Here is a 12869-nt window from a genome sequence, read left to right as displayed (position 1 = left end):
ACTATTTATTAAGTGACTATAATTCATCCATTTTATAAACTCAACATAGATTTACTCAGTACCAACCATGTGGAAGGCTTATCGTAGTCACTGTATATACAATAAAACAGTCCCTAACCTCATGGAAACAGACTATAAATAAATTTACCCAAGTAAATATGTAATTGAAGACTGCAATAAGTGTTATAAAGAAAAGGGTGCTATGACAGGTTATAGCAGGAACTAGCACCATCCGTTCAAAAGAGAGATCTAAGATAGATGGAATAAATAAGGGTCTTTCTCCAAAGGATAAAGGAGTTAGCAATGACCTCAACTCCTGGCTAGGTGCCTGGGTGGATGGTGCTTGAGTGGATTGGGAATACAGGAGGCTTTCTTCAACAAAAAGATAATGAATGGTGTGTGATATAACCAAATTCTTCAAAGCAAAATACAGTGTCTAAAATTATACCTAAAAGTTTGCCAATAGTAAAATTTGTTTGTATATTCAAAAGTACTTTCTTCAGTTTTAACTGAAGTAGCAACCCAGGAATACAAAGTTAGCTATTTAGCTGTCAAAGAATGCTGAGATACACCCAGGAAAAAATAGCAACTGGCTCCATTACAACCAGTAAACAGGAAAGGAATGATACAAAAAAATATATTAAGGGTCTGAGTGGGGGTCACATAGTGAAGCATTAAAAATAAAAGGTATCATATGTCCATGGGCCCTCTGTATGGTCCTCTGCCCATTTCTTAATTGGACTGTTTGTCTTCCTGGTGTGGAGTTCTTTATGTATTTTGAAGATCAAAATCTTGTCCAAGGTGTCATTGGCAAATATATTTTCCCATATGGTTGGTTCTCTTTTCATTTTGCTGTGAAATAAGGCAGGCAGTGAAAGACAAATAACATGATCTGACCTATAAGTGGAACCTAATCAACAAAACAAATAAGCGAGCAAAACAGAGCCAGAGACATGGAAATAAAGAACAAACTGACAGTGACCAGAGAGGAGGGGAGGGCAGGGGAGAGGAAGAAGGGGAAGGGTCAAATCAAGGAGCTTGTATAAAGGACCCATGGACAAAGACAATGGGAAAGGGGCAAGGGAAGGGGCAGGGGAAGGGTTGAATGTGGAAGTAGGAGGTAGGAAGGGCAGGGGAAAATAATGGGTGAAAAATGGGGACAACTGTAATTGAACCAAAATTTTTAAAAAAAGAAGCATAAAAAAAAGGTATCACTTGTGTTTATTAGCACTACTTGTTAAAAGTTTATAGAAGGCAGGTAGTGAATATACTTAAATATATTACATTTATTTTTAAAGCATTAAATAGATGCAGGAATGGATAGGTTTCATGCATAAATAGATCTTTTGTGTGGGATGTACAATAGTAACTCAGCAGCCACTGCATTTCGGTAAGTGAAAGGCAAATCTTAATTTAGATTATTCTTTATTAGGTTTATTCTAGCATAATCTTATTTGGAATTAACATACATATTGAATATCGTGGAACTAGATATCTTTGAACACAATGCATATAGCATTTAAAGGATAAATAGAAAACTGTTCCCTAGGTTAATAAAGGGGTAAACCATATTGCCTTTGACAGAGTAAAGCTCATTTACAATTTTTTATTTGTTTATAGCTACTCATCCACTAGCAAATATAGTTAATAGTAGAAAGAAAAAGGAAAACTGTACCAAAAAAGCAGATTTTATTGTATCTAACATTTAACTTCTCACTTAATATAGTAATAACAGTTCATGTTATCTCTTTTCTGTTTAGAGCTGCATTCAAAGTCATCTCCTTTAACTTCTGGTTCTCTAAGAACCTCAGCAGGGAGCTGGACAGCTTTCAAAATAGATTTGACATTAAAAATTCCCCATCAGAAACGCTGTAGGGCCTTGGCCTTTTCAGGAGAAAACAATGCTGGGAGCCTGGGCAGCCCACTGGAGTAGCCACTGGGCAGTGATAAAAGGGCTTGACCAACAACTTCTTTCCCAGCTGAGGGCCTTGAACTTTGAGTTCTATTTTTAGCAAAGCTAAATCAGAAGCAAATACTTTCAGGATATTTTGCTCCCAGTGTAGCTTTTACTAACAAAATAGCAAAAGCTAGAGCCATAAGGTAATCTTAACGAGTCCCGGCAATTTAAAGGGGTAAGGTGCTGAACATAACTGGTAATTTCTATAGCAAGCTTGGCACCGTGGATCACTCTTAGTGAAAGACATGTGAACAGATTCCTAGAGTTCCAGTGAAGGTGGGAATAAAGGTGAAAAGACAGCAATGGTTTCCTGTGACTCTACCACCAAAGGCTTTAGTAACCCATGAGAATAAAGGAAGCCATAGCTCTTCCGTTTTGTTCCTGGCCATTTTGTACATGCTTATTACATTCACATAGGTTGATGGCCGTGACACTCATCCTACATGACATTATTGAGTACCTTCTTATAAGCAGCAGGACCCTAGATTATGCCCTAACTTTTTCTCATACTCTGATCTAAAAAGGACAGTAATAGCAAATTGATTTTTTTTAATCCAAAGAAAAATATGTAACAGGACAGTTACCTAATTCTATAGGACTTAGAATAGTCAAGAAAGCTATTTGCCACCAAATTTCTTCCAGGTGCAAAGTAGGGAGTTTCAGCTTATTTTGAAATCCAGTTAGATCATTAATTTCCTTTAAAAACAAGCCTTACCTGCAAGAAACAGTTATTGCCCTTTCTTCTGTGTTTCCATGCACCCTAGACAATGCTGTTAGAACATTTACTGCCCTGTAATTATTTATTGCATATGTTTCTTTCCTACTGAAGAGTTAGTGACTCTGTATTCAGTTTTGTATCCTCAGCTCCTAGCATAGTTCATGTTAACTCTCAAGTTCAAGAACTCTTTGATGAAGGTATGAATGAATAAATGGTGGGCATTTTAAAACCAATGTTTCATCTAGATAGTAATGATATTTATTCTTTGAGCATTTGGTGCCACTAAGTACCTGATACATTGCTGCATACATACTCTATCTTATTTAATCCTCACACAAACCTATGGCATAGCTATTATTTTTTATGTCATCAATGAAAAAATTGAGACTTGAGAAGGTTAATTTCACAAGTAATAAGCCTCATAACCAGATTTGAACTCATCCAATCTGACTCCTAAGTTTATGACCTTACCAACTCTATTATATTACCTTTTTTAAATTTTCTGGCTTCCTAAAAGGTATTACAGGTAATTTTCAAACAGCTATATTCATTGTCAGCATTTGTGGTTGAAACAAATACAGCACGAATTTCAGAGCATTATGGATGCACAAAGTTACTTAAAAACATGTTCATCCATGCCCTGCCCAGTGTGGCTCAGTTGGCTGGAGCCTTGTCCCATAGATTGAAAGGTCGCAGGTTTGATTCCTAGTAAGGGCACATGCCTGGATTTCAGGTTTGGTCCCCGGTCTCTTGTATGTTAACATACAAGAGACAACCATTTAGTGTTTCTCTCTCACATCAATGTTTCTTTCCCCCTCTTTCTCCCTCCCTTCCCCTCTCTCTAAAAAATCAATAAGCATGTCCTCTAGTCAAGATTTTTTTTTTAAAAAGGTGTTCATCCACTGTTTCATTAACAGTTAAGTTTCCTAGCAGAATGAACTCCAGAGCAACCTAATGTTGCAACTCTTCTCTATAAATGCTCTATAGACGGACAGTGCTTTACATAATAAGTGTATTGCTACAACTACATATCTGTAAATAAAATTTTTATAACATTAGGTAAGTACCTAAATTCATTATTTGAAGGGAACTTGTTATGAGATTGTTTATAAAAGTACCCATTTCCTAGCCCTGGCTGACGTAGCTCAGTGGATTGAGCGCGGGCTGGGAACCAACATGTCCCAGGTTCGATTCCCAGCCAGGGTACATTCCTGGGTTGCAGGCCATAACCCCCAGCAACCGCACATTGATGTTTCTCTTTCTCTCTCTCTCTCTCTCTCCCTCTTTCTCTCTCTCTCCATCCCTCCCTCCCTTCCCTTCCTAAAAATAAATAAAATCTTAAAAAAAAAAGTACCCATTTCCTTTATCATATCTGTTTTGAATATTTTGCATTATTATTTCTGGTTTTCTTATAACAAGTACATATCAGTAAAGAATATACTGTTTTAAATTAGTCATTTACATTTTTTTAAAGATTATATTTATTTACTTGAGAGAGAAACTCAATGTGAGAGAGCAACATGGATCAGTTGCCTCTTGTACATGTCCCAGCTGGGGATGGAACCTGCAACCCACACATGTGCCCTGACCAGGAATGGAACCAGCAACCTTTTGTTTTGTGGGACAATGTTCAGCCCGCTGAGGCACACTGGTCAGGACTAGTCATTTCTATTTTCAAAGAAATCTTGTGACACTATTTAAGAATTAAAAATGACATTTTAAATAATTTTGTTTTGCTAATTTGGTTGTGAAAGCAGCTTGGAGAAAATGTTTACCATTGGGTTTTATGTCTAACAAGATAACAAAGCTGCAGTAAGGGTTTATGTCACTCCAATTGGGTTGTGACTGTGACATTCATCATAATGAATAGGTAAAAACTAAGTGCTTGGGTTACATTTTAGAATCAACAAACAAGGAATATACACTGAAAAATCAGAACTAGAATCTAAAAAAAAACCCCTATTTTTCCTGAAGCAAGAAGGAGCTATATTTGTATTTTGGAAGAAAGTAAGAAATGTAGATTATGTGTGTCAGACATTGTCTGCTGTACAGACTTCAGGAGATAGGTATGCAAGGCAAGCCTCGGTGTGCAGTCTGGAAAAGTATGCTGTGAGAGATGTCAGGGCCTTCTGCCTGGAGCTAGTTCTGCATAGTTTCCAAGTGGTATTTTTATCTTGTAATTATGTAAAAAGTCACATTGACAGAAATCTACTAACACATGTGATAGAATCACATTCTTCTCTGGCTATTCCTGAAATGTGTGTAGGTTTTAAAATATATGGTAGTACAAAGAGGTTAAATCCTAGAAAGGCTTGCATTTTCTATTGGAGGAAACGATAATGGTGGTGATGGAATACTATGTATTACACTAGATGTGGGTCTTACATCATGTCTTCTGGTTCCACTATCTGCTGCCAAGAACCAAAATGACTTAACTGAGTGATAAGGTAACTATTGGTTTACTCACCTCAAAATAATGATTTCCTTTAAAGGAAATAACTATTTCCTTTACATAGCACTTTGATACATTCATGTTATGTAGTATGCATTCTCTCCAAATGTATGATAAACTTCAACCTTCAATTACTTTCCACTCAATGCACACTACAGACACACTAAATTTCTCGTAGTCCCCAATAGGCCATGCCCTTTCACATATGATTTCTACAGCCCATGTGTCCTTCAGGTCAATTCCATAAATGCTTATTTGGGCATCTACCAGACATTTTTCTGGGGCCTAGGAAACAAAAATAAGAAGATGGTGATCTTTCTGTCAATAAGTTCAGAGTCTAATAGTAAGGGAGACAGGCATATAAACAAACAATAATGATGTACTGTGATGTACACAGAATAGAAGTATATACAAAGAACAGAGGCAGCACAGAGGAGAGAGTGGTTAATTGTGTGGATGGAGTGGGAAAACAAAGCATGTCGTGGTCCAGATGCTCGAAGGTGGTGAAAGGCAATGAAGGCACATCAAGGGACACTGAGGCATGAAAGAGCTTCACATTTTCAGGAAGCAGCAAGTGCTTTCACATATAATACAGAAATTTATGATGCAATGGGGATGAACTGTACACTATAAAATGGTTAAGATGGTACATTTTATGGTATGTGTTTTTTTTTACCACAATTAGATTTTTAAAAAATTATTTAAAAGAAATGCAATGGGGAGAGTATCTAAAGACCAGGCTGGAATAAACAACTGCCTATTGTATCCTCCTTTTCAACTGCAGAGTCCTACTCATCTTTTGGGATCAGCTCAGATGTCCAAATGACCCGTCTTTCATGGGTGCCTATGTAATTCCCTCAACCTGTGTTCCCTTCCTTATGTCTCCCGTAGCACTTTATGTAGAGCTGTCTTGGAGTACTTATCAGAGTATGGCAATATTTTGTTTACACCTGTTTCCCCAACAAGACTATGAGTTTCTTCAGGATTGGCATCATTCTTTATGCCAACACAGATTCTACAACTCTACAAGAATTATTCATTGAATTAATTAGTTAATTCACTATTAATTAACCATGCGCCAGATACTGCACTGTTTTCCATACATAATCTCCTTTCCTTCTTACAACAGCTGTAATGAGGGTAAATATTGTTCTCATTTCCATTTTACAGACAAGAAAACTAAGAAAATGAGAGGCTAGGTATCTTGCCAAAGTCATAGGTAGTAGCTGAGCTTTGAAGCCAGACTGAAGCCAAACTGTAATTTTAATGACAAAGAAAATAATCAATAAATAAAGGAGGGAATAACATCTAGAATATTAGTTGAGAAGACTTAGTAGGAAGTTGGCCTAGTACATATCAGGCTTTGTGCTATGAACCTTGCTGAAATAATTTCATTTAAAATAATTTTATCCTCATGAAATCTCCGTGATAGAGATACTTCACTGAAGAAACAGAGGCTCAGGGAAGTTAAATTTCTTTCCCAAGATCACAGAACGAGGGAGTGGCAAGACCATAAAAGAGCTTTTGAGGTGGAGAAAAGATTATCCAGAGGACTTTATTAATTAATTAAAATTTTTACACTGAGTGGTTATGGTAAATTAAAAAGTCTGGGGATATTTTGGAGCAGCCACTGTGAGGAATTTTTTATTTTAAAAAGGGCCACGTAAAATTGAATAAATAAGGTTAATGAGCATCAGGGGACCCAACTGAGGTTAGGGTACACAAACTTGTGATGAACCCAGTAAGAACATTTTTAAAACTTTGTTCAACTATTTTTGCTATCCCAGCAACAAAGAAAGTATTGAGGATTGTCAAACTGAGCAGTAAGCAGTTGTGGATGTTGGGAGAGAGCTGAGGGGAAGAACTCTTGATTAATATAGCGGGACTTGCAGAAATGGCCTCATGTAAATTCTAGCCTGAGGAGCCACATTTAACTTTACGTGTCTTAGTCCATACAGGCTGCTATAACAAAATACCACAGACTGGGTGGCTTAAACAATAAACATTTCTCACAGCTCTGGAGGCTGGAAGTCTGAGATCATGGTACCAGTACAGTTGGATTCTGGTGAGAGCTCTCTTCCAGGTTGCAGACCACCATTTCATGTTATAGCATCACATCTTTCACAGAGAAAAGAGTGTTTTGCCCTTCATCCCCTTAGAATGGCACCAATGTTACTTCCAAGAGCACATCCAAACCTCCCAAAGGCCCCACCTCCAAATACCATCACAATGGGGATTAGGCTTCAACAAATGAATGGGGGTGGGGGACACAAACATTCAGTCCATAACACTTGCAAATTAAATCCACCTTTCTTCCCCTATTAAACCTGAATCCTCTCAGTTTCTCCAGGACTGGAGAAACAACCTACCAAAGTCACTACAAATGAATGACTTTAACCTCAAATGTGGTCCTTATGCTACCTGGCAATTATACTTCACTTCCTAAGTCTCTCATTCACTCTTCCACTCCCATCTTCTCTGTCACCTGATGACCTTGCTTCCTATTTCATTCAGAAAATACAAATAATCGGAAGAAAAATCCCATCAACTGCCACCACTGCGTATATCTACTTACCTGCATCCATCTACCTTCCACCCTGTCACTACGAGCTCATCATCCTCCCACACAAGGCCAATACAATCTTTTCTACACCAGATCTCATCCTTTCTCCCTTTCTCAAGTATGAGCAAGTATTCCTCTTACAATTCTCCCATCTCTCTTTTAGTCACCAATTTTTCCCTTTTTATTGAATCATTTCCATCAACATTGAACATGCTATAATTTCTCCCATCTTAAAACAAACAAAACTGATACCTTCACTTGAGTTCATATCCCTATTTAGTTTTAGCAGCCACCTCATTTCTGTGCCCTTACAGAAAAGCTTTCCTCATCTTTTTGGACATACCAGTATTTGACACAGTTGATGCTGGCCACCTCTTTGAAACTTTGTTTGGCTTCCAGAACGCAATCCTCGTGATTGTTTTTCTGTAGCATGAATTGCTCTTTTTTAATCTTTGATCCCATCACTCGACCAAAATCTATTCATATTCAAGGCCCTCAATTTTATAATAAATTACGTGGTTTGTTTTGCAGCAGACATGCTTTTCTGATTTTGTCATCTTATTTGTAATTTAATTAGATTTTATTCTCTGAGCTTACACCAATTGGCTAACGGAGGAGCCTCAGAGATGTGCTGTGTGGTGAAAGGGATTTTGAGATTGCCAGGCCCAATCTCCACAATCTAGTCACTCATCAGCCCTTGTGTGTCCTCTCTGTTGCAGTGTGCTCCTGCCATCCAGTTGGATCAGCTGCCCTTCCTTTCAGCTCAGTGACCTTCTGTGACCCCAGCAATGGTGACTGCCCATGCAAGCCTGGGGTGGCAGGGCCACGCTGCGACAGGTGTATGGTGGGATACTGGGGCTTCGGAGACTATGGCTGCAGGCCCTGTGATTGTGCAGGGAGCTGCGACCCTCTCACAGGAGACTGCATCAGCAGGTAAATATGCATGGCTCTTGTTCTCACCTATGTGTCTTTCAGATCCTTTGAAGGTCCGGTAGTGATATGGAAAATCTTGCATGCCATCAGTGGAGTGAAGATGTCTTTACACATCTGTTTAAGGAATTGTTGACAAATTGAGAATCAAGGCATTTGTTCTTGCAAGATTCTAGAGATGGTCTAGTTCATTTTGTAAAATAAATCATTCTTCTTAACAATTGACCCTAAAATAATGTTTATTTCTGAAAAGTTAAAGGATGGGAAGGCAGCTGAAAAGGCTTGAGTTTGTATAAATTTACTCATTTCACTCAAGTTCTGAAAAATTTCTGAAAAAATGTATTCATCATTTTCTGGGGTTTTTTTAGCAGCACAGACATAGACTGGTATCATGAAATTCCTGACTTCTATTCCACACAAAATAAGAGTGAACCAACCTGGGAGTGGGAAGATGAGCAAGGATTTTCTGCACTTCGACATTCAGGTGAGACAACAGCTATAACATATTTTTGGGTCATGTCTTTTTGTTTTCCTTTTTATTGAATTTATTGGGGGTGACACTGGTTAACAAAATTATACAGGTTTCAGGTGCACAGTTCTGCAACACATCATTTGTACACTGTATTGTGTTCCACCACCCTTCCACCATGTACTGCTCCCATGTCCTCCTTTATCTCTCCCCCCACAGCAAGCACCACACTGTTGTCCGTGTCCATGAGTTTTTTCCTTTTATTTTCTTTTTTGCTCAATCCCTCCACCCTCCCTACCTCGCCCCTCAACCGCCACCCCCTGAGCTGTGAGCCTGCTCTCTATCTGTGAGTCTGGGCTTGATTAGCAGTGATTCATAGCAAACCAGAGAGCAGCTTTTGGATCCTATAGGGGAACTCTTCAGTTTTGACATTTAGTAAGGCAGTGACCATTGTAAAAACTATTAAATATAACTAAGAAATATTTTAACAAGCTTTTATTTATTTTTGATAATTATAGTAACATAAGTAATTAGTATAGAAAATTTGGAAAATGTAAAGCATCATAGTAAAAAAATATTGTCACCTAAATCTCTTTACCACAGTGTTAATACTTTGTTGTGTTTCCTTCTCTCTAAGACACACTGCTTTACACCCTGACATGTATGGTGCGTTTGGTTGAGTGTCCTCCTGCAAAGTGAAAGGTCTCTGGTTTGATTCCCAGTCAGAGCACATGCCTGGGTTGTGGGCCTGGTCCCCTCTTGGCGCTCATGTGAGAGGCAACCGATCAATGTTTCTCTCCCTCTCTTTCTCCTTGCCTTCCCCTCTCTAAAAATTAAGTAAATAAAATCTTTTTTAAAATTATAAAACATACTGCTTTGCACAGTTGAATACTAGCTAAATATATCAGGTTAAGAAAAATACAGATCCATTTAAAAGAAAAATATTCTTAACTAGGATAACTTAATATGTACAAACCAAAGGCTAGATGTGAACTCATTTTTAAAGCTTCTTCACAACTAAGAAACAAAAACAATTCTACAAACTAAATATAAGCCAAATAATAAAACTAATAAAATTCAAATTAACATTAATTGAATATGAAAAAGGATTTTTAATGAAGCCAAAACACATTAATATGGTTCTTAGGAGTTACTAAGTCTATACTGTTATTTCCTCAGGCTCAATTTTCCTGTGATGTTTATCTGTTCCTTCATTTGAAGAGCATGATGTACCATTGATAGGAATACGTGATTTCTGTGTTCATCTTGCCTCTATTGTTTTCTCATAGAAAATTGAGTGGTTCTATTTAGCACCAACTCGCTCCTTAAAACATAAAAGTATGAAATCTTGTGTCAGCATTTGATTGTAAAATGCTTGCCAAATTAAATTTAGATAAGTCTAAAATTATTTTTAATTTTATTTTAATCATTTAAGTACAGTTTTCTGTCCTTTACTCCCATCCCAGCCCACCCACCCCTCCCTCCCCACCTCCCTCCCATGTGTTTTTAAATATTTTTATTATTAAACATTACAAATGCCAAAATGTTATATAAAAACTCATAAACACACCTTCTAGTGTTACTAAATCTTATACTTTGCCATAATTGTTTCATATTTTCATTTAAATTTTACAGTGTTACAGATACATTTGAAGCCCCTGGTGTACCAATCTACAACCTCAGTAGCCTCTCTTACTCCACAGAATAACCACTAGCTTGAACTTTGGTGTTTATTATTCACTTTCATGATTTTAATATATATATATAATAAATAGATATGTGTGTATATATATATATTATCACAGACATAAATTATCTACATTTTCAAAACTTTTTTGACCTGAATATGTATTGATATTTATTTTTTAATTTATGCATTCTATTATATCCACATACCACTTTTTATTCTCCCATTGTTGGCCATTCAGGATATTTCCAATTTCTAGTTTTTTACTGTTACACATAATGCTAGCATGAATGTTCTCATCTGTGATTTTGTGCATTTAGAATAAGTTTCTTAGAGCAGGGGCTGGCAAACTACAGTCCTCTGGCCAAATCTGCCCTGCCATCTATTCTTCTACGGCCCATGAGTTCTACCTGCTTTAAGGTTTAAATGGTTACACTTTAAATGGTTATTTAAGACCCTATATAATATCTTTAATTTTGCCTCTTGGCCCACAAAGTCTAAAATATTTATCATCTGTCCCTTTATAGAAAATGTTTGCTGACCCTTGTTCTAGGGCACAACTCTTTGAGTCATGGATGTGCTTATTGCCAAATTTACTATATATTGCCAAATAGCTCTCTGGAGTGGTTGTATAAATTTGCATTCCACCAGCAAAATATGATATCACACATCATCAGTAACATTTTGTATTTATTTAACAAATTTTTATATGGCAAATACCAGGGGCCAAGCGCTAATCTAACTCATTAATTCAGGCACAGTTTAATTCAACAGTTATTGGATTTTTAAGTTAATGTTACTGAACTTCTCAACTTTTGCCAATTTAGTGGGTATAAAGTGGGATTCTCACCATTTTAAATTGCATTTTCCTGATTACTAACAGGTTTGGTAACTTTTCATGGTTTCTTGGTCATTCAGGTTTCTTTTTCTGTGAATTTCCTATTTGCAATTTTCTTACTAATTTGTAGAAGGTATTTATAAATTCACTCCTTCATCCAACAAATATTTGAGTACCCATGCTATGTGCCAGTATTGTAAATATAGTGATTGAGCAAAACAGACAAAAATCCCAGCCTCTGAAGAGCCTGTATTCTTGCAGAGGAAGAAAGCTAATAAATAAGTAAAATATTTTATATAATAATATGTAGTGTAATAGAGAAATAAAAGAGGGATGGGGGAAAAAAGTGCTTGGGAAGGTCATACTTTTAGACAGGGTGATCTGGGAAAATTCTGTGAAAGGTGGAATTAGAGGGGAAAAAAGTCTGAAGGGGGTAAGGGGGTGAACTATACAAATAACAGAGGAAAAAGAGTTTATGAAGAAGACCCAGCAAGTGCAAAAACTCTGAGGTGGGACTAGCCCTGACTTATTCCTGAAATAGCAAGGAGGCCAGTATGGCTGAAGCAGAGTTAGAAACTGCAATTTTAATACATTCTTATAAAAAACTTACGGAGCCCTTAAGAATAAAGAACCCAAATTTGAGAAACCCTGGTATTTGTAATACCGTATCATGGTTTTTTCACTTAACAATCAGGATCATTTTCCTAATGGTTTTATTTTAATTCACAACAGGGAAGAAGGTGGGAAGGATAAGGTAATATGAACTTGTCATATTTGTCTTTTCACATTTAATAAAGAAGAAATCTTTCCCATTATTTTTTGTCTAAATTCTATATAATCTGAATTCTGATTCTAATGACCAGTTTTGAAAGTTTCCTTCCATTTATCTAAGATAATGATGTACATAATTCTCCAACTTTGTCTGCTATGCCAACCTATAAAAATCGTTTTAAGACACTCATTAAGCGAGTCATCATGTTACTAGGGAGCTGCAGCACATTAATTAAGCACATAAAGCACTGGCATCAGAATGACTCCAGACTCTCACATTCACAACAGCTGTTAGGTCTACGACGTCCCCAGAGAGCGTCTGAAATTCATCTGGAAGAGCTCCAGGTTGTGTAAGACATTGTTCAGTTTCCTGCTAAACAGCAATATTTGCATTGGATATAGAATAGTACTCCTGGCCTCCTTTTTTCAATAGAAAAGTGTTAATTAGTTTCCTAAGCACTGTGATTTATTCTCAAATGTACGT

At 37.0% G+C, this 12869-nt stretch overlaps 1 protein-coding gene across 2 annotated transcripts in view; it reads left to right on the top strand.

The window, feature by feature from the left end:
- NTN4 (netrin 4) overlaps nt 1-12869 on the top strand; it is a 98144-nt gene that overhangs the window by 73106 nt on the left and 12169 nt on the right. The window contains exons 6-7 of one of the 2 annotated variants that reach the window (XM_036019436.1): nt 8410-8623; nt 8992-9104. In XM_036019436.1, coding sequence (XP_035875329.1) covers nt 8410-8623; nt 8992-9104 — 327 coding nt within the window. Of the gene's footprint in view, nt 1-8409; nt 8624-8988; nt 9105-12869 lie in introns of both variants that reach the window. The other variant, XM_028531633.2, reaches the window with a different exon arrangement.

Source organism: Phyllostomus discolor, chromosome 2, assembly GCF_004126475.2.
Source record: "Phyllostomus discolor isolate MPI-MPIP mPhyDis1 chromosome 2, mPhyDis1.pri.v3, whole genome shotgun sequence".
In the NCBI taxonomy this organism is placed as follows: domain Eukaryota; kingdom Metazoa; phylum Chordata; class Mammalia; order Chiroptera; family Phyllostomidae; genus Phyllostomus; species Phyllostomus discolor.
Note: the sequence above shows the minus strand (reverse complement) of the source record. Positions and strands in the feature narration are given on the sequence as shown.